General features: G+C 41.6%; 1 protein-coding gene across 2 annotated transcripts in view; it reads right to left on the bottom strand.

Annotated features, from left to right (window-relative positions):
• Positions 1-11,490: 11,490 nt before the first annotated feature.
• Positions 11,491-23,452, bottom strand: part of klhl29 (kelch like family member 29) — a 327,639-nt gene continuing 315,677 nt past the window's right edge. For both annotated transcript variants that reach the window (XM_084083023.1, XM_084083024.1), the window contains 2 exons: positions 18,304-18,448; positions 11,491-11,735 (listed from right to left, as the gene is read on the bottom strand). In XM_084083023.1, the coding sequence (XP_083939149.1) occupies positions 11,552-11,735; positions 18,304-18,448 (329 nt within the window). In that variant the 3' untranslated portion in view covers positions 11,491-11,551. The remainder of the gene's footprint in view (positions 11,736-18,303; positions 18,449-23,452) is intronic.

Here is a 23,452-nt window from a genome sequence, read left to right as displayed (position 1 = left end):
CCAGTACTGTTTTTTTTTTAAAACAAAAATGTCAACTTCTTGTTGATTTTACTATTTGAATATCCAGATCCGCGGATCCAGTCCGAGTTCTTTTTAATGAAAATAGCAAAATCAACAGGATGTTAGCATTTTTATTTAAAAACAAACGGTACTGGGTTTGGTGATGTTCTATATAGTCTGAATCAACTTTATTTGCGTTCGTTTGTGCTAAAAGAGTGACTTTGAGAGCTGTTTCAGCCTACAATGTAATTCAATGAGGAGCATATTTTTTATTATCAATGGAGCAATTATTTTAGATTTCTTGCCCACCTTTGGAGATGCATCATGGCAAGGTAACTACACAACCCAAACCTCTACCAAAGTGGTCTTGCCTTTTAAGCACTGTTAACCACCCCAGTATCCGTATTGTGGGTATAGCTTTAGCAGAAAATAGCCGATCGACAAGCTCACTGCGACACGTTGTGAGCTTGTCGATCGGCTATTTTCAGTCAAAACTTTCCTCATAATAACACAAAACAGAAAATACACTAGTATTGAGCCCTGAGGCTCACCGGTTACCCATATGGGGTTAAGTTAGTTTTAATAAAATAATTTAAACGTTCTTTGTTTGTGTGAGTTTCCTCATTTTGTTACAAACTCAGCCGTTTGCAACACTCTTGGTTGGTTGTTGCAATAAATACATTACATTTAAGTGGTTGAATTTATGTAATTTGTTATCCCTGAGTCACTAGAATACCTCAAAACGAAGTATGGAGCTCGGCCTATAATTGATCATTGATTTGATTGATATGCTGCATGCCATGAGTGCGAAGTGGTATTTTCTTAAACTTAATTCAGTTAATCAAAGAGGATCTGTGGTCATAATACAGCACTGTTTGAGGAACTATAGTTGAAAACTTAAGACATATTTTTTAATGTCCAGCCCAAAGTGAGAACAATGTAGCCTACTTGATTTAACACCAAAACTGCTATAGTTTTGATCATCTGAAACTAAGGAATTTATAAATGACAAAAAGGGTATGAATTTTTATGACACTACGAAACATCTCTCTGTTTCCTTTCAATGAAAGTGTAAATCTGGGTTCAGACTCAGTCAGAGTAAACGTTTTCTAACAGATGGTTTTAAACAACCTAAATCTCAGTCGTGTCATAATGAACCCTTTCCCTGATCATCAGAGGGTGTATCTAGTATATCCAGACATTCTGTCAGGGGTAGAGGTGTTTTCTGTGGATTTTCATCTTTTGACCTGTCACCTCTCGCTTTAACTTTAAATATAACCTCAAAATCCTAATTAATGTGAAAGGCCTGGTGGTGCAAGAGTAAAGCATAGGCTTCACAAGCGGATGGTTGTGGGTTTGAATCTTGGTCAGGGAAGATCTCAATTTTCGGTCTTTTTAAGGCGAGAACCATGGATGAAGCCCGCCTCCCTCCTCACGCCCTCTTTTAGCTCCGGTAGGAGAGGGAGGAGCATGGAGGGAGCCCACCTCCAGGGGGAGGAGCTTAATACATTTACATATTAATTAAAGATTTTTATTTTTGTATTTTTTTGTGATTTTATGGCCATTGTTTTTTTTCACATGAATTTGTTTGAGACTTTTTTTTATTGTTTTTTTTTTTTCACCAGTTTGTATTGACCACAGCTCCATTGTTTTTTTGTTGTATTACCCTTTTAGTTTTTATTTAGTAGTTGTTTTGAGTGAGCTTTGAACCTCGAACCTTTAGTTTGTGAACCTTTGATTTATCTGTTAAGCCACGCTGGCATGGAAGGTACAATTGGGAACGTCATCCTTAACCCGCCTTTTAGAATTTAGATATGGACAGTGAAAATGTTCTTCAGGAGCCTTGAACCCCAAACCTTCTGCTTTCAGACCCTGTGTTTAACTCTTGAGCCACGCTGGCATGGAAGTTACAATTGGGAACGTCATCCTTCACCCGCCTTTTAGAATTTAGATGGCCAGTGAAAATGTTCTTCAGGAGCTTTGAACCCCAAAGGTTCTGCTTTCAGACCCTTTGTTTAACTCTTGAGCCACGCTGGCATGGAAAGTACAATTGGGAACGTCATCCTTAACCCGCCTTTTAGAATTTAGATGGACAGTGAAAATGTTCTTCAGGAGCCTTGAACCCCAAACCTTCTACTTTCAGACCCTGTGTTTAACTCTTGAGCCACGCTGGCATGGAAGTTACAATTGGGAACGTCATCCTTCACCCTCCTTTTAGAATTTAGATGGCCAGTGAAAATGTTCTTCAGGAGCTTTGAACCCCAAACCTTCTGCTTTCAGACCCTGTGTTTATCTCTTGAGCCACACAGGTATGGATAATACAAAAGATAACGTAATACTTAAAGCACCTTTTAGAAGTTAGATGGACAGTGAAAATGTGCTCCAGGAGTTTCGAACCTTAAACCTTCGGTTTATAAACCCCAGAGTTTTCTCTTGAGCCATGGTACCAAAACGAAGTTAGATCCGAAAAAATCACTAAGTGTGGAGGCCAAAATTGTTCCCCCAAAAACCTGTTAGGAGTAAGTTTCAGGCAATTTAAAGTTGATTGGTAGTACTTTGTAGTGACTTTTTTTTTGGTCCCTAACATTCATCGAGCTCTGGACTTAGTACATTTATTTTTCGTTTCGGTACCGAAACAAAGTTAAATCCGAAAAAAACATTTTTCACATGAATGTGTTTGAGACATTTTTTTATTGTTTTTTTTCATCACCAGTTTGTATTGACCACAGCTCCATTGTTTTTGGTTGTATTACCCTTTTAGTTTTTATTTAGTAGTTGTTTTGAGTGAGCTTTGAACCTCAAACCTTTAGTTTGTGAACCTTTGATTTATCTTTTAAGCCACGCTGGCATGGAAGGTACAATTGGGAACGTCATCCTTAACCCGCCTTTTAGAATTTAGATATGGACAGTGAAAATGTTCTTCAGGAGCCTTGAACCCCAAACCTTCTGCTTTCATTTTGTTACAAACTCAGCCGTTTGCAACACTCTTGGTTGGTTGTTGCAATAAATACATTACATTTAAGTGGTTGAATTTATGTAATTTGTTATCCCTGAGTCACTAGAATACCTCAAAACGAAGTATGGAGCTCGGCCTATAATTGATCATTGATTTGATTGATATGCTGCATGCCATGAGTGCGAAGTGGTATTTTCTTAAACTTAATTCAGTTAATCAAAGAGGATCTGTGGTCATAATACAGCACTGTTTGAGGAACTATAGTTGAAAACTTAAGACATATTTTTTAATGTCCAGTCCAAAGTGAGAACAATGTAGCCTACTTGATTTAACACCAAAACTGCTATAGTTTTGATCATCTGAAACTAAGGAATTTATAAATGACAAAAAGGGTATGAATTTTTATGACATTACGAAACATCTCTCTGTTTCCTTTCAATGAAAGTGTAAATCTGGGTTCAGACTCAGTCAGAGTAAACGTTTTCTAACAGATGGTTTTAAACAACCTAAATCTCAGTCGTGTCATAATGAACCCTTTCCCTAATCATCAGAGGGTGTATCTAGTAGATCCAGTCATTCTGTCAGGGGTAGAGGTGTTTTCTGTGGATTTTCATCTTTTGACCTGTCACCTCTCGCTTTAACTTTAAATATAACCTCAAAATCCTAATTAATGTGAAAGGCCTGGTGGTGCAAGAGTAAAGCATAGGCTTCACAAGCGGATAGCTGTGGGTTTGAATCTTGGTCAGGGAAGATCTCAATTTTCGCTCTTTTTAAGGCGAGAACCATGGATGAAGCCCGCCTCCCTCCTCACGCCCTCTTTTAGCTCCGGTAGGAGAGGGAGGAGCATTGAGGGAGCCCACCTCCAGGGGGAGGAGCTTAATACATATACATATTAATTAAAGATTTTTATTTTTGTATTTTTTTGTGATTTTATGGCCATTGTCTTTTTTCACATGAATTTGTTTGAGACAATTTTTTATTGTTTTTTTTCATCACCAGTTTGTATTGACCACAGCTCCATTGTTTTTTTGTTGTATTACCCTTTTAGTTTTTATTTAGTAGTTGTTTTGAGTGAGCTTTGAACCTCGAACCTTTAGTTTGTGAACCTTTGATTTATCTTTTAAGCCACGCTGGCATGGAAGGTACAATTGGGAACGTCATCCTTAACCCGCCTTTTAGAATTTAGATATGGACAGTGAAAATGTTCTTCAGGAGCCTTGAACCCCAAACCTTCTGCTTTCAGACCCTGTGTTTAACTCTTGAGCCACGCTGGCATGGAAGTTACAATTGGGAACGTCATCCTTCACCCGCCTTTTAGAATTTAGATGGCCAGTGAAAATGTTCTTCAGGAGCTTTGAACCCCAAAGGTTCTGCTTTCAGACCCTTTGTTTAACTCTTGAGCCACGCTGGCATGGAAAGTACAATTGGGAACGTCATCCTTAACCCGCCTTTTAGAATTTAGATGGACAGTGAAAATGTTCTTCAGGAGCCTTGAACCCCAAACCTTCTACTTTCAGACCCTGTGTTTAACTCTTGAGCCACGCTGGCATGGAAGTTACAATTGGGAAGGGAACGTCATCCTTCACCCTCCTTTTAGAATTTAGATGGCCAGTGAAAATGTTCTTCAGGAGCTTTGAACCCCAAACCTTCTGCTTTCAGACCCTATGTTTATCTCTTGAGCCACACAAGTATGGAAAATACAAAAGAGAACGTAATACTTAAAGCACCTTTTAGAAGTTAGATGGACAGTGAAAATGTGCTCCAGGAGTTTCGAACCTTAAACCTTCGGTTTATAAACCCCAGAGTTTTCTCTTGAGCCATGGTACCGAAACGAAGTTAAATCCGAAAAAATCACTAAGTGTGGAGGCCAAAATTGTTCCCCCAAAAACCTGTTAGGAGTAAGTTTCAGGCAATTTAAAGTTGATTGGTAGTACTTTGTAGTGACTTTTTTTTTGGTCCCTAACATTCATCGAGCTCTGGACTTAGTACATTTATTTTTCGTTTCGGTAGTGACACCATTGTGTCACTACCGAAACAAAGTTAAATCCGAAAAAAAAAAATTCACATGAATTTGTTTGAGACATTTTTTATTGTTTTTTTTCATCACCAGTTTGTATTGACCACAGCTCCATTGTTTTGTTGTTGTATTACCCTTTTAGTTTTTATTTAGTAGTTGTTTTGAGTGAGCTTTGAACCTCGAACCTTTAGTTTGTGAACCTTTGATTTATCTTTTAAGCCACGCTGGCATGGAAGGTACAATTGGGAACGTCATCCTTAACCCGCCTTTTAGAATTTAGATATGGACAGTGAAAATGTTCTTCAGGAGCCTTGAACCCCAAACCTTCTGCTTTCAGACCCTGTGTTTAACTCTTTAGCCACGCTGGCATGGAAGTTACAATTGGGAACGTCATCCTTCACCCGCCTTTTAGAATTTAGATGGCCAGTGAAAATGTTCTTCAGGAGCTTTGAACCCCAAACGTTCTGCTATCAGACCCTGTGTTTATCTCTTGATCCACACAGGTATGGATAATACAAAAGAGGACGTAATACTTAAACCACCTTTTAGAAGTTAGATGGACAGTGAAAATGTGCTCCAGGAGTTTCGAACGGTTTATAAACCCCAGAGTTTTCTCTTGAGCCATGGTACCGAAACGAAGTGTGGAGGCCAAAATTGTTCCCCCAAAAACCTGTTAGGAGTACGTTTCAGGCAATTTAGAGTTGATTGGTAGTACTTTGTAGTGACTTTTTTTTTGGTCCCTAACATTCATCGAGCTCTGGACTTAGTAAATTTATTTTTTCACCATTTACCGAAACGAAAGTTGGTCACTACCGAAACGAAAGTTAAATCCGAAAAAATCACTAAGTGTGGAGGCCAAAATCGTCCCCCCAAAAACCTGTTAGGAGTATGTTTCAGGCAATTTAGAGTTGATTGGTAGTACTTTGTAGTGACTTTTTTTTTGGTCCCTAACATTCATCGAGCTCTGGACTTAGTAAATTTATTTTTTCACCATTTACCGAAACGAAAGTTGATCAATACCGAAACGAAAGTTAAATCCGAAAAAATCACTAAGTGTGGAGGCCAAAATCGTCCCCCCAAAAACCTGTTAGGAGTACGTTTCAGGCAATTTAGAGTTGATTGGTAGTACTTTGTAGTGACTTTTTTTTTGGTCCCTAACATTTATCGAGCTCTGGACTACCGAAACGAAAGTTAAATCCAAAAAAATCACTAAGTGTGGAGGCCAAAATCGTCCCCCCAAAAACCTGTTAGGAGTACGTTTCAGGTAATTTAGAGTTGATTGGTAGTACTTTGTAGTGACTTTTTTGGTCCCTAACATTCATCGAGCTCTGGACTTAGTAGATTTATTTTTTCACCATTTACCGAAACGAAAGTTGGTCACTACCGAAACGAAAGTTAAGGAGTTCCAAACTCTAAACCTTCAGCTTATAAATCCCTGGTATATCTCCTGAGCCACACGGATATGGAAGATGCAACTCTATTTAATGACTATAAGGTATGACAATAACGGATTTGTATTTTGATGACATTAAACATCCCTCTGTTTGCTCTCAATGAAAGAGTAAATCTGGGGGCAGAGAAAAATGTTCCAACAGCTGTTTTTTAAGTCTGAGTCTGAAAAGGTTCCTTTAGCTAGCAGATTTGAACCCTTAACCTTTGGTTAGAAAACCCCTGTCATTTCACCTGTGCCACAAAGACATGGAAGCAACATGTGAGAACCAAATACTTAACCTTTTAGAGTTCAAATTACCTTTTAGAGTTTAGAATCTAGATTCGCAGATTTGATCCCTAAACCTTTGGTTTGTAAAACCCTGTTATATCGTCTGTGCCACAAATCGTTTTTTAATATGTTTGGGGTTATTTGAACGTCTACTCAGGCTTTTTGGAGCACCCCAGACAGTTTTTAAGTTGCTTGATTCAGTATTTAAATATTTGATATTCATTTTATCATGCACGCTCCCTTCCTATACAAACCCATTGTATTGTAACCCATAAAGTCATGCTATATTATGTCAGAAAAAAAACTATACAATCAACACTGGAGTTGAAAAAAAGAAATAAAGTCAAAAAGTGCTGCTGTTAAAAAAAGAGTCATACAATACAGTATGTCATAGGGCATAGGCTAATATTTTGTTCCTGTTAGCCTAAATTGTGATCTATTTTTGTATTTAACTGATCTTCTTTGCAATAAATACATAACATGGAAGTGGTTGGATTCAGATTACTTGATTTGTTATCCCTGAGACACTAGAAACGAATCAATGCAATTTACAAGTGTGGGGCTCTGCCTATAATTTTGATCATTCATTTGATATGCTGCATGCCATGAGTGTACAGTGGTATTTTCTCAACCTTAATTTAGCTAATCAAAGAGCAGCTGTGGTCATAATACAGCATTGTTTGAGAAACTTGATGAAAACTTTCTTTTTCTTTTTAATGTAACTGTCCCAAAGTTGAGAACAGCAAATGTACTTGATTTCAAAAAAACACGTTGTGGTTGATTAAAAATATGTTTGATCTGAAACTAAGAAATTAATATATGTTGACAAATTCATTCACATCTTTCTACTTTCAATTAAAGTGTAAATCTGGTAAAAAATAAATAAATAATAATAACCTAAATCTCAGTTGTGTAATAATCAACCCTGATCATCAGAGTGAATCTGTAGATTCAGTCATTCTGTCAGGGGGAGAGGTGTTTGATGTGAATTTCTATCTTTTGACCCGCCACCTCCCCCTTCAACTTCAAATATGACTTTGAACATTGTAACAGTGTGAAAGTCCTGGAGGTGCAAGAGAAAATGAGAGGGTTCACAAGCTGAAGAATGTATGTAATGAATGTGAATCTTGGGCCAGGTGAATCTTTATTTTTGGTCTTTGTAAGGCGAGGAACATGGAGGTAGACCAGCAACCTCCTCATGGTCTATTTTAGCTCAGGTAGGAGAGGGAGGAGCATCGAGGTACCCACCACCAAAGGGAGGAGCTTAATAAATGAACATGTTAAGCAAAGTGTTGTTTTTTTATTTAAGCATTTTATTTTATGCGATTGACGATTACCTATAAACTTTTTATCTTAGTTAAATATTTTTGGTTTTATTGAGGAACCTTTAAAACATTTAATTTATTTGAGTTTAGGTGTTTTTTCCCCTGTTTTTGGTTTGGTGGCTGTTTTTTATGGAGATATTTCTATAAACACGCTGGCAACGGAATACTTAACCTTGTAGAATTTAGATGGAGAGTGGAAATGTGAGTATAATGGTGGTATTGAACTCCAAACCTTATGCTTGTAAACCACTGACACAGCTCTCATGCCACAGAAGCATGAAAGATGCAAGAATGAAATACTTAACCTTGCAGAATTTAGATAGAGAGTGAACATTTAAAATGTGTCTAACAGCTTTACATGCAGCAGGACAATCATACACAAGGTGGATTTTGAACCAACTACCGCTGCCGTCTCTATTTAGTTAGCTCTGTATCTTACCACTCCACCATAATTCATAATTGATCAGTTGTCTTGGGGGCTCTTCACTGAAAGATTAGAGCTAGGTACAAACTTTGGGGAAAAAAACTAAGTTGTAAACCAAGAATCTTTAGTTTTCAAAGCACAGACTTAACTCATGCATGACTTTTGTGACAACTGATTACTTAGCACTTGGAGTTAACATGCAGAGTGGCAATCTTATAAAAAGGTGGATTTAAACCAACCAGTTCTGCAATCTCTATTTTTGAGTTCTGTATCTTGCCACTGTCGCACCGTGGTTGATAGTTGAAATGATGTCTTGCATACTCTTAAGCGAAAGATTAGAGCCAGGCACAAACTTATTAAAAATGCAATTACAGCCAGACACAAACTTAATTGACTTCTCACTGCGAGTTGTAAACTAATCTCTGCTTTGCAAGGCATGTATCTTACCACTGACTGCACCACTGCGTTTCACACTCAACTAGTATTATTGCATGATGCTCTTCTCTCGCTATTGGCTGCACCTTGAATGGTCAGTCCCTGGAGGGGTCAAAGTTGAATTTGGTTTAAATTGTACAGACATTTATTTCGGAAAAACTCAAGGCTGTGAAGGCTGTGAACTCAAGGCTGCTTTTTCAAGTCTTCCAGACTTTGGCACCTCGAACAGGATTTACAAAACACAGATAATATGTTATGGGAATAGATAGGACATACAAAATGCTCGCTTCAAATTCTGTCAAAATGACACGCACTCCATCAACAGCTCTGCTGTTCATAAAATGTACCTCTGTATGTGGGGTCATTTTGGTTCGCCTTCAGACATTAAAAGGCTTTCAGTTGGCCCTTACCTTTGGGCTCCTTTGATCCACTGCAATCAAAATCAAAGGTTAGCTGATGTGTAGAGCCCGTCATAAAACAGTTGCCTTGGACTGTCGATCAAGTCACTTTACAAACTGCCCCTCTGTCCTCTCTAGTGTCACCAGTGCTTTTAACAAGCGAATGACCATACAGGACCATTTTCTGTGGTCTGTGGGGTGCAGTGGTCTGTGGGGTGTAAGATGCTGAATCTTACCTTTTTTCCAGCAACTTGAGCAACCTGAGCATGTCTGTTTTCAGAAGTGGTTAGTCATTCCTATCAAGTGAAAAAAGAAAAAATTAATGTCTGCAGATGAAAAACAGCTCTCCCGTCTTTTTGCCCATATACAGGGCTTCATCAAGAGCAGTTTATCATGTGCGGACAATTCCTTTTTTCTTCACTTCATTATTTTTTTCTTCACTTCATTATTTTTGGGTCCAGCACCGTATTTAAATAACTGTGGGGATGTACATACTGTATCCTACCTTTTTTCATAGTCATTCCTACGTATCAAACATTCTTCATTTTCAGAAAAAAGAAGTTTGACATCTACAGTATACAAAGAAAGACTCTGACAATTGCATCATATTTTTTGGTATATGTATTATGTTTCAATAATAATAATTGTTAATCTCTCCTTTTGTTGGGTACAGATTTACAGACAAACCAGTTTTTAAACCCAAACTATCAGTCAGTTTTTTGTTTTGTTTTTCTAAAAACATTTATACAGAATCACCTTCAAGTTGTAAAATATACATATTTCCTTCCCTGTATTTACAGATTGCTGACCCAACAACGTATCTGTCTGTGGGTCTGCCATGAAACACACGTTGTACAAAACAAAAGGATGAAAAGATAGAAAGTGATGCTGGGGAGAGAGAGAGAGAGAGAGAGAGAAAGAGAGAAAGAGAGAGAGAGAGAGAGAGAGAGAGAGAGAGAGAGAGAGAGAGAGAGAGAGAGAGAGAGAGAGAGAACAAACGTAGAATAAAGGACGACATCTCGGATCATATGAGAGTCATAAAATAGTTATTGTGCTTTTTGCCGGAGCAGCTGTCCCACCAGAAAGTATCTGTTATCTTCATTGTGAAGAGGATTTCCGTCCCTCTCTTCACTCCAGTGCTGTGGTCTGTCCCCCCGGAGACGCTCAGTAGGACGTCCAGTTCAAGGGAAAACATTAAGCCGGTTTGTAACGGCAGGACCCCGTCATTCAACCTCACCCGTCCAGATGCTATCGCCATCATGATGCTGCAGGCTGTGACCTTACACAACCCAGATTATGATGGATTTTCAACGTTTAGCCTGTAATTAAATGTTTAAGACCTGGGTCACGCAGAATTCAAAAAATCCTTAAAGTGTTTTTCTTTCTTCTTCTTTTTTCAGCCTTCATTACTGTGTGAACCTCTGTAAGAGGTTTTAAAGTATGGGGGGAAAAAAATCTAATACTCGATAGCTCCACCTGTAAAGAGGAAGCAAAGTCTTGCACTCTTCGCACTCGTGTGTGTGTGTGTGTGTGTGTGTGTGTGTGTGTGTGTGTGTGTGTGTGTGTGTGTGTGTGTGTGTGTGTGTGTGTGTGTGTGTGTGTGTGTGTGTGTGTGTGAGTGAGTGAGGCGAGTGTGCACACACGCACGCCTGTGCTCTCCATGTCTCTGCAGCATACAGACATTCACTCCCCCCTCCTGGCCTGTAGATGTCACTACTGAGAAAGACACGGCGAACCCTGCTCCTCTCTGCTTGAACACCTACCAAACAGAAATAATCACATCGAAAGACAACGACCAGAGCTGTGATGGCTTACATTGGACCGTGAAAGCATATAGAAAAAATGAATAAAAGTAGAGGGTGAGCTTATTCATACTCGATGCGGGGGAAAGAGACAAGACGTGAAAACATGGACAAACTAATCATTCTATGTATGTAAAGAGTCCCTGTGCCGGGTCAGATGAATGGGGGGGGGGGGGTTTAAACTTGCTAAACATGAGCTAAACATGACACGTACAGTACTGGAGTTGAGGCACCGTTTGCTTGACATGGCTGGAGTGATCTAGCATGTGTACATTCTGCACAGGGCGGGGTGGGGTGTGGGTAATAGGTAACAATTGGACGGATGCTGGCATCGGGTCCGTTCAGGGAGGATGTCACTGGTCATCTGCCCATCCGAGCGTCCCTCAGAACTGGACCCCAAACTGTTTTTTGCAGTTGTTGTTGTTGTTACTGTTGTTTCCTGTCCGATCCAGTCCGATCCGGTGCCAGCTGGTGTCAGCCGCTCTGGATGTACTTCTTGATGACCACACAGCCGTGCCTGAAAAGCGGGCAGGGCAGCGACTGCACGAGCGTCCAACTGTTGCTGCAGGGGTCAAAGGTCTCCATGTTGCCTAGCGCCGGGCCCTCGCTGCTCACGACGCCTCCTGTGGCGTAGATCTTTCCGTCTAGGATCACGGCGCTGCAGGCAGGCACGCACACACACACACACACACAACACATTTTCCTTGAGTAAAAGTAGTAATACCACGATATAAAAATACTACGATACAAGTAAAAGGCCTGTATTAAAAAATGTTATTGAGTAAAAGTACATGACTAACCATGATACTGACCATGACACTGACATGATGCTGACCATGATATTGATGATACATGACATATAATTGGTACTCACTAATGTTCATTATAAGATGCCACCATTTCTGTCTACTCACAGCTGTGTCTCATTAGTAGGCTGTGGACAGTTCAGAAACCTGCCTACCAGTGACATCATCATCATTGATGGGGATTCCAAGCTAATAGAATCTACAGACGTTCTCTTCCAGGGACGTTAGCAAGCTGAAATAGAAGCCATTCTTCTTGCATTCATAGAATAAAATAGTTTGAAATTACCAATCCTGCTATAACTATGTCACTGGTAGGAAGGACCCATAATTGTCCACAGCCCTGCTGTAACATGAGCCACAGCAGGGTTTAGTATTATTATTTAGTACATAAAAGGAAAAAGGACACATGAATGGAATGGTGGCATTTTGAAGAGAGGTGTGAGGGAGGTCACCTGCTAGGTCACCTCTTTTATCATTATGGACGCACAACGATTGGTAATTAATTACCAGAAGATAAGTAGTGAAAAGTAAAGGTCTGAGAGTGACAGTGATTGGTAATTAATTACCAGAAGATAAGTAGTGAAAAAAGTAAAGGTCTGAGAGTGACGTCAATACTGAAACGTGACTCAAGCATCTGTGACTCAAGCAGAGAATATAATTGCTATTACAACTGCTAACAACAACAACAACAACGCCAGACAACACCTCACACTTCAGCGAAAGGTAATGACTATGTGCCGACCGATGTGCAGAGAGCCGGTATTACTTCCATTTACGAAATCTCACAAACGCCCAACGAGGCCATTTTCCGACATGGGGTAAAAGAAAATAATTAGAATTCCCTCCTGTGAGGGGAGGTAAAACAAAAGCCCAAAGAAACAAACAAAGGGAAAATAGGCAAACATCTACAAATGTGCTCAATTTGATTTTAGAAACAAGAAACGGTAGTCTGTGTGTGCAGGGAGGATTAAAACTTTGGCTGTAAGCTGATTAGGGCTTTGTGCCGCTATTGGGGTTTGGGACAACTTTGGCGCGATCCGTATTTACATAAGGTGAAAATGCACGCACGTAGTAACACTCACAGAGCGAACGGTGCCCAGTCTAACTAGCACGCAATGCTGATAAAAACCCCCCACTAGATTTTTGTATAAAAGACAAAGTCTACACGCAGGGGCAAAACAAAAAGCACAGTTGATCCAAGAGGAAAACATCAGTGGGTGTGCTGTTGCAGATAAACAGAGGGTAGGTACTGACCTACAGCGCACTGGACAGCCTGTTCTGACTTCAACCACACAGGCACCTGCAGGTGGGCTTCATCAGTTCGGCTCCACAGGAGCATAGAGTGTGGTCCATTATCCTGAGTGTTGGCGTGTGTGGATGTTGCCGTGTGCGTGTTGTTTTTCATTATGTCTGCCTCTCTGAGTCTGTGTGTGTATTTGATTCTCTCTATCTACTCTCTGCCCCCCCTCCCCTCCCCTCCCCTCCTCGGCATGGTGTGTGTGTGTGTGTGTGTGTGTGTGTGTGTGCGCGTGTGTGTGCCTGCGTGCGCGCACCAGACTTAGTTAAATGTAGCGGAACAGGCTGCCTGTGCCTGGCATGTGCCGGAGTAGTTTATCAATAATCCTGACAGTATGATTTATGTTATACATTCTGAAACATACAATCACTGTGCCTCCAACACCCTCCCAAATGTATTTGTGAATGGCTCCTCTCTCTGCTGATGCTTTTACAAAAAGGGCTCTGGCCTAGAAAAACCACAGTGTGTTCATTATCCAGTAAGCTGCACTCCGCGCTGGCACACATTGACTGCAGCGGGGTGGCAGAGCTCACAAATGGACTCACACTCCCGCTGCACGACTCCAACATGTTGTACTTCTCATTTCCAGCCATCATGGTTTACAGGGTTCCAGGGTAGAGAATCATTAAATGGAGATGGAGCATTCACCAAGTAGGTCATCCAAAATACCACATCATATATTATGTGATTAAAACAAGAAGTCAAGACTGTCAAGTCATAATGTTGCATGCTGTAAAATGTCAACGTATACCATATTGTTATCAAAAACATCACACTGACTACACCAAACAATGCATTATTTTACTGTTCCAAAGAATGCCAGTGTTCAAATAAAAACAACAACAACAACAACGACAAAACAACAACTATAAAACGTTCAACTTGTGTCCCTATTTTCGGCATATCATTATAGCCAAGAAATAGCAGATGTACAAGCTTGTAGATTGACTATTTTCAAAATAGGGTGGACAACTATCCGAATAATGTACAGTATACAATAGAGAGCCCCGCGCATGTGCGGTGAGGTCGGTCGTGTACGGTCGGTCGGTCGTCTACGTCTACTCTCATACGGGTCCTTTTGCGGCGGCCATTGAAATGTCTCCATCTCCACCTCAACCGGACATCACTGCCCTTTCGCTCACACACAAAAAGGTAATCATAGCTGCTTTTTCCTTCTTTCAACGTTTCTTTCAATGTGTGTGCGCATGTGTGTTTGTTACTGTGCCTTTGTACTTTCACGGTTTGTCCGTGCGGTTTCTACACCGACGTTCGGGATCAGTGTTGTCAGATTGTGCGCGAGAAACAAGCAACCAGGTTTATGAAAACAAGCCCAAAAGAAGCGAGCCCTTCAACCCGCGGTGTCGAACTCGGTTTCATATGCATTGTATTTCTAGACCAATACATATGAAAATGTGCCATTCTATCCATCGCCTATACGACCACAGCTCACCAGTGTCAATATCTCATAGTACAGCATTCCCTCTCGTATATTATAACTATGCTGTCATCAACACATAAAAAAAGTGGCAACTGAAAAGGCCTCATCGCCCCAGGTTGGACACGTGGTCCTGGGGGTTTGCAGGAGGTTGGCATCACTAGACCTGTGGGATCAGGAGGGGGCATGATGGTGGGTGGAGGAGGTTGGAGAGGTAGGGGGGTGAGCTAGGTAGGTCGTTCAGGGAGAGTAGGTAAAGTTAATTCTGTGTTTGACAGGGTTACGAGTGAAATTCTGTAGAGGATGAAGAGGAGGGGACCAAGCACCAAACCGTGGGTGACACCGTATAGGTGACTGGGGCAGTGGAGTGGAGGATTTGCAGTTGTTGATAGAGATTAATTGATGTTGGTGCGAGAGCTATATTTTCAGTCAGGAAAGGGCACGCCGAGGGAGGACTGGAGGCGTGTGATGAGGATGGAGTGGCTGATGGTGTGGAACGCGGCGCTGAGGTCAAGGAGGAAAAGGATGCAGAGGAAACCAGAGTCAGCAGAGAAGAGAATGTCATTGGTGACTTTTCAGCAGAGCCGTTTCCGTACAGTTTTCGGGATGGAAGCCAGATTGGAGAGGTTCGTAGAGGTTATTGTTAACTCACAGCGCAGGTGTGAGATGGGAGGCAACAGCTCGTTCTAGGATTGTTGAGAGGAAGGAGAGGTTGGAGGTGGGCCATTGAACGTCATCGCACTGAACGCCTAAACTACTACACACTTTCCAACTCGTAGAGTTTTGTATTTATTTATTTTCTATTGTCGACATAATTTGTAGTATAACCCATTCATAGTTTTGCCGCAGGCAAGTCGTCGGATCGAAGTAGCTTGATGTGTCCCAGTGAAGACTCTGGGGTTTGTGCCATGAGGTAAACGTACAATGATTTCCATGTCAATACCATACTTAATGGCACATGGTCACTGTGAAACATTAATGGTGCATAGATTCATTACCCTGAGACAGACAAATCACTATCTTATTCACTGGAATAGATTAAAGCTGACAGTATCCAAGAACTCGTTTATTTTTGCCTTTGTTTAATAGATTAAAGGTGCTGTAATGGATCTCCTGACTTGTACACACTTTTTTTCCAGATTTATTTTTATGCCTTTATTGACAGGCTGTCGGAATCGGGAGTTGAACTCGCGACACGCTGTCAGGCTCCACTGAGCCTCGGTGCCTGGACCGCTACGCCAGCGGTCCAGGCCAACTTGTACACACTTTTGATTGAAAGATTCACATTTAACCGTGACAATTTTATGAGTTTGAACAATATTATTAGGTCTGAATATACTCCTTGCCCAAATAATTTCTTTCAACTAAGTTAGGCCATGTGCCGATAGACTACAGTTTATTACAAAAACGATCGCGTCACATATTGCAATTGTTTTTTATGCTACACTGTTTGATGATTATTATGCAATAACTGTACGGTAAAGTTTAACACTAGGAATTTAGTTTGTCTGCAGTTTAAGCGGTATGAAATGTAACAATGTAACTGAAGCCAGTACCAAATGAAATCATACTGAACATGAAAAGAATAATGGACTTAACATCATAATCTTGCAATTAGGCATACTGTAGTACAGCCGAAATTGTGGGAGAATTATAATAATTATTGATTTTGCGTGCACCCTGATATTTGTGAACTTGTTGTTGCAGACCTAGGTGTGTGTGTGTGCTCTCATGTGTGAGGGTACAGTATAACTTCCACCAAATGAATATTGTATATCTTTACTGTTTCCCCCAGACGAGCTGACAGGAAGCCCAAGGCCCACTACCGCATTTGTACCTGTCATTTTCTGTCAGGGGATAAAAAATAAAAAATAAATCCAGTTTTATTTGTAGCCACAAATTATGTCCCCAGTGAAGATCAGTCCTACTGCCTGCATGAGGAAAACACTGATGGGAATGAAAGCGGTCCCCTGGCCATGGACGGAGAGGAAGGAGCTACATACAGCTTATTACTGATAAGGAAGAGGGAAAGCCACTCCGGAAATGCATCTACAAATGTCTTCTAAATCTAAAACAGTTTTCTGAAAACCGTATGTTGCTATAATATCAGTGGTGCTCAAACCTTTTCATGAGAAAGACCACCCAAAATGATATGTATTTGGTCGCGGACCCCCATCTGAAAATACTTTGTTCCAGGGACCCCCAGAAGCAAAGATTTGAGAACTAAAAATAGCATATCTACAAGCTCATAGCGCGGAGAGTGCCGCGCTATGAGCTTGTATATATGCTATTTTTGAATAGCCAAAGTATAAAATAATGGTTATACAGCTAAAATCTTAAATGACACAAATACGTTCCCGCTATTAACACATTGGCTGCCAGCATTTTTTTTTTCTACAGTAGACTGCCAGACTTTTTCAATGAAAAAAAAAAAGTACTCAGGAGCCGAGATACAGAATTTTTAAGTTTTAAGTTAACAAGGAAGTGGATGGGAGTCTAAGTCTAAATCATATCTCCTTGGTCTTTGGTAGCTTGGTAAACCCTCCCTCCAGAAATCTCATTTCCATTTGATTTCTGGAAGGAGTCTGGCCTGAAGGCTTGTCTGGGCGTTTCTAGCCCGTTCACCAAATGAACGAGCCTATCAGCGTCGTCGCTCATCGTTCTGTGATTGACAGCGACAGTTGGCCAATCAGGTGGCGAGTTCGAGTGAGCCCGAATGAAGCCGAGTGCAGCCTGAGTGCCGCCGACAAAAGACGAACGGCAGCCATTGTTGTTGTCTGAGTGCCTTCACTTCTTACTTTCGGTCTCAAACTTCTTTTTTGAGGCACGGAATTTACTATTAAGATATCGTTTGGAATTTAGTTGTTTAACTTCATATATGTGGTCAATTAATCATGACAGAGCCTATTTAAAAATATAAATTTAGAGAACCGGCAGGGGCGGGGAGTGACACGCATGTATCCCAATAAGGCAACCTATTTTGGGCATGGCCGTCTCAAAAGTCCCGTTGCGTCACATAGTCTGGAGGTAGTAAAAATTAACTGCTGATTGGCTGAAGGGGAAAAACGATCATTGGCTGAAGTGAAGTGGCTGAATGACTACTGCTTCAAAAGTAATCAACAAACTGTACTATAAAAAAAATTGGGCTAAATTGTCCATTATTACTTAAAAAAAGAGGCAAACATTTTGAAAATAGCCGATCTACATGCTCACAACGTCTTGCAACGTGAGGTGTTGCATGTAGATTGGCTATTTTCGCAATATTTATCTGTGGAAACCGAGTCAAACTATACATTTAATGCCTCAACAATCTCTAAAGCATAATGAACGTTAGTTCCATTGATCCAAGCCGGAACATAATCGATCAATTGATCATTAAAATAAACATGCTCTGAAAATGCTCGCGGCCCACCCATCTGACCCGTGAACGTTTTCAATATTTTTAGGTGTGCCGTGGTCCCGAAAAGGTTGAGAACCACAGCAGTAGAGTCCTCAACAGATGAATAGAGAACGCAGGAAATAGCAGGTCGACAAGCTCACGACGCGTTGTGAGCTTGTCGATCGGCTATTTTCAGCGAAAGCTTTCTCCACAATAACAGAAAACAGAACATACACTAGTATAGAGCCCTGAAGTACTCCGGTAAACCATATATATAGTTTTTTTTGGCTCCTGGACCTCCTTCTTTACCTGCAGAACTGCCTGGAGTGGTTCATGTTGGGTCCGGCCTTGATGTTGCCCTTGTTGGGGTCATAGATGATGGTGGCCCTCGCATAGGCACCTCCCAGGATGAAGATGAATCCATTTAGACTCACCGCAGGTGCGTACTTGTTATCTAGTTAGAGAGAGGAACAAGAGGGAGCGAAGGAGAACGAGAGAGAGAGAGAGAGAGAGAGAGAGAGGGACAAAGAGACAGTGGGAGAAAGAACGAAAGAGAGGCTTGATCAAAAGGAAAACGAGGTCTCCCTCATGGCAGACATTTCCATTGTCCGTAATGGCATCATTTTGTTTTTTTCATTGTCGCTCTGGTCCCCTAGCCGCACACAAAAATAAAGAAAATACCATCTACAGTTCTCATCGGGTTATAGGCCATGTCAGTGGTGGAGATGCGGGTTGCTTTGGAGAACGGGAGAATTTCACCACCATTGGAGAACCAATGAAAATGCTGCTGACTTCATAAATCAGCAGGGCTTTTATTGGGTTGTGCTTCAAACTGCGTTTGGGCTTGGCTGGGATATAAAAGAGTTACCTAAGTCTCCAATAATTTACAATCGGATTACTCCCTATGGCACCACTGTAGTTTTCACAAAGAAAGAAAAGAAAAGAAAACACACGCACACACACACAAACACACACACACACACGCGCGCACGTGCACACGCACACGCACACACGCACACACACACACACACGACGTATGTGCATGTATTGGAAATGCATGAGGGAAGAGCGGGGATATTGCGTTCTGTGCATACGGTATAATTCAATCTGATACAGTATATAGGATGCCAGTGAACAGAGGCAGTGAAGCATCACCACGGCGGAATAATAGATAATGGAGAAACAAAATGAAAACAGCCGTTTCGCGTTTCAAAACGCCAACCAACAGAGGAAGAAGCCTCGCTTGCTCGCTCGTGAGCAGGCAGGCGGGTGCCCCATCGTGCGGGGAGACTGTATTTCAAAAAACTTTGCGGCAACGGCTCCCTCAGCGCCGACTTTGCAGCTGGCCAATTTACCAGCGACATGAATAATGCACCCGCGTGCGCTCCAGCGTGAGCGGGCTCAGTCTTTGTTTTTATGTCACCTACGACGTATACGTCTCTCAGTTTGAGCCCGAGAACACGGAGGGAATGAGTGAGCAAAGAGCCCCAGTGCGTCTGATGGCTTTGTAGTGTAAGCCCTTAACCCATTCAATCCGGGAACGAATCTACAAATGCCTTGTAGATGGGTTTCTGAAAAACCTATGTGTTGCTATATCAGTGGTTCTCAATTTTTTTCATGTCAAGGACCCCCAAAATGATCTGTATTTGGCCGCCGACCCCATCTGAAAATATTTAGTTCCAGGGAGCAAAGTCTTTTTTTTCGTTAATTTTTTATCCCACGATTTTGTAACCCATATTTTTTTCACCTAGTGCCAATTGCCTATGTAATCCTGGGCGCTACTCTCCCTCTGCCAGCCTAGGGAGAGCCCAAGCTGAAGCTCTGCTAGAAGCAAAGATTTGAGTTACAAATGTTCGCTTTAAAAATATATATATTCAAAAACATTTTTAAAAATAGCAGATCATAAGCTCTGCTGAACAAACTCACTTGGTGCCGCGCTATGAGCTTGTATATCTGCTATTTTTGAATAGCCAAAGAAATCTAAAATGACATGCAGATGCGTTCCCGGATTGAATGGGTTAAACTCTCTCACTTGTAATGTACCCGCAATCCCCCCCCCCCCACACCCCCCCATCTCTATCTCTCCATCTCTCTCTCTCTCTGTCAGAGCAGTGATGTGGTTAATGAACAGGTCAACTCCAGTGTGAGGTGTCTCTGCTACGCTCCCCTCCACTCGGGAGATACGGTGGGCTGTCGATGGAGATAAGAAACTCAGAAACAGGTGCACCACCACGAACCACTAAGTACAAACGTATTGAAGGGCTATGTTGCAATTGATTGAACTTCCATACTTATTTATCTTCCTCCCACCTCTCTCCTCAAGGGGAAAAACAGGCATTATTTCTTTATTTTGTCCCTTTAAGTTTATCTACACAGGAAATACACTCGTGCACACACAAAACAAAGCCTCCGGTGCTTGCCCTTTCCCGGTATTTCTTTTGTATTTTTTAAGATTTTATTTCATTTTTGAGTGGTGCCAACCACTCCTATATCTGACTTTGTCTGTGTGTCCGGGTGTATGTCCAATAAACAAACATTGATGACAACATCAATACGGGGCTCATCAAAGGCACCACTCTCTTCACACAGGGTGTGATTTTTAATTTTATTTCAGATCAGTATGAGACAGGAAACCAAGGGCAGAGAGAGAGGAGGGACATACAAGACAAGAAGGGGTCGGATTCTAACCCGTGTCCTCACGATCACTTGGATCGCTAAAAGGCCATCAGGCATCCCTACTTCGCCATGTCTTGTGAGTGTGTGCACGCATGCATAAAAATCCACGTCCATAACACATTGTTCATGTACTATAGACTCAGAGCACTTTCAATTGTGCCTGCTCGTCTCCTGAGGTCGAATAAGAGGACTATTCTCAAAGGAACACAACGCTGTCTCCTTCCCCCGTAGAAACTCATGGCAGAATAGCAGCGCTCGCTCGCGAGAGGCTCTGTACAGACAAAACCTTATTCCGTTTGTCTGGCGAGTCTCAGAGGACCATTATACATATTTCTTACCATTTTGCGCTCTTTGTCCCCTGGCTCTTTGCTAGCTTCAACGAGCAGCAGCAGCAACCAGCAGGAAAATCAAGACGACATATGCTGCGTTTGCCTACAGCGCCACATAGAGCGGTCATATGTTTGAGCTGTCGCATGCTATGGGCACGCGCATGTACACACACACACCCATACATACTGAAACACATGTACACACACACACACACACGTTTGTATTACTATACTTCTGAGGACATAAAAAGTTTAGGATGATAATAAATGCCATTTTTACCACTTTTTGCCATTTTCAACGCTTAAAGGGATATTTCACTTTCAAACATGTTTGGGGTCATTTTAACGCCTACTCAGGCTACTGTGAGCACCCCAGACAGTTTTTACGTTGCTTGATTAAGTATTTAGGTATTTGATATTAATTTGATCAGACTTCCAACATAAACCCATTGCAACTTCAAACGCCATTTTAACCATGATAGATTCATTGAAAACACCCGTCCTTGGTTCTGGTGCCTGATATTGGCCTTCTTATGCGAGAGGGGGCCGTGCTTTTTCAATTATTTTTTTCATTTATTTGTTATAATTTTAGGGGAAAATGAAAAACATTTAAATTAAAATTGTAATAAAATGAATGAAAAAATCCTCACAATGTCTACTTCTGAAATTCTTCTAAACTTGTGGGGACATTTGGTCCTCACAAGTATACTGTAGTAATACAAGCACGCACGCACGCACGCACGCACACATGCACACACAGACACAGACAGACAGACAGACAGACGTATATCCGCCATCAACACAAACTGCAATATACTGTACCAGCTGCTAAGCTGAAGTGTTGACAGCCATGTAGGGTTTTAAATGTGTTTGGTGTAGATGTGACAGGCCCTGTGGTCCTAAAAGGCAGCCAGCACATCACCAATCGTGTCTCAACAAACTTTTACTTTGAAGAAAAGGGGGAGAACTTCTCACATGCCAGCGGTGGTGTTAGTACAGCAGTATCCTGCAGGGTCTGACTGACTGACTGACTGACTGTATGTATACAACACACACGCACGCACATACCACAAGTAACCTGTTATCCAATGTCGGTACAAAACACAACAATTAATACCTGAGTCACCCGAAACACACTGACTGACTGACTGACACAACACAGCCCCCCACCTCAAGGTCAAGAATAACAAACAAGTGTAAACGCGCGCGCACACGCACGCACGCACGCACGCACGCACGCACGCACGCACGCACACACACACACACACACACACACACACACACACACACACACACACACACACACACACACACACACACACACACACACACACACACACACACACACACACACACACACACACACACACACACACACACACACACACACACACACGATGAGACTGAGTCTGTAGACAGAGGCTCCAGAGCTGCAGTATAGTCATCACAAACAGGTATTACAGGGGCATTTTACAGTTGTACAGCCACTCAGCAGCATCCAGTGGTATCATCAGATTAATAATGAATAAACATTAACCATTCTCCTCCTAGATGCTGACTAGAGCCAAGTGTGTGGGTGGGGGGGGGGGAGAGGCAAGTAGTGCCATTCTCATACAGTAGAGTACAGGGAAAGGAGACAGCGTTGTTTTCCTTTGAGAATATCCGTTTTATTCAACCCCAGGAGACGCGTAGGCACAATTGAAAATGTTCCTGTGTCTACAGTACATGAGCAGCGTGCTATAGACATGGAATTCAACTTCAGCTTCACTTCATTGTCACATCACAAGGTCTCAGAGAGAGACAGAGAAAGAGGGAGAGAGAGATTCACTAAGCAGTGAATTGGAGAGAGAGAGAGAGAGAGAGAGAGAGAGGGAGAGAGAGAGAGAGACAGAGACAGAGACACACAAAGAAATAAAGGTAAAATAGAGTGTTATGTAACACTATATTTATTTGCATCTGTGATGATTGTAATATGATTCAAATGTTTGTTATTGTTTTTCATAATGTATGTATTTTATATGTTTTATATGCTGTTATCAGGGCATCCTTGAAAAAGAGAGCTTGCTCTCAATGGGCGCCCCTGAATAAAAGGAAAAAGAAAGAAAGAAAAGAGGTGTCTGGAAACAAGAGACACAAACAATCAGACAGACAGACAGACAGACAGACAGACAGACAGACAGACAGACAGACCAGACCAGACCAGACCAGACCAGACCAGACCAGACAGATGTGGGACAATGGAACTACAGTTCTTGCTGTAGGAGCTTTGATAAGATTATATCAGGAGAATTAGAGCAGAATTAAGTTCAGGTGTGTTTTTTCCCCCTCTCTCACAGAGTGTGGAATAAGAGAAGGGTTCAGAAACAACGGTGGAGAAAAGAAAACAGCAGCGGGGAGAGCATAATGTACTTTTTATTGAGCTGGACGGGAAAGAAAATGACAGCAAGCTGGAA

This window comes from Gymnoscopelus microlampas (genome assembly GCF_963454915.1).
Source record: "Gymnoscopelus microlampas genome assembly, chromosome: 16".
Taxonomy (NCBI): domain Eukaryota; kingdom Metazoa; phylum Chordata; class Actinopteri; order Myctophiformes; family Myctophidae; genus Gymnoscopelus; species Gymnoscopelus microlampas.
The sequence above is the reverse complement of the archived record's forward strand: the minus strand, read 5'-3'. Positions and strand labels throughout refer to the sequence as shown.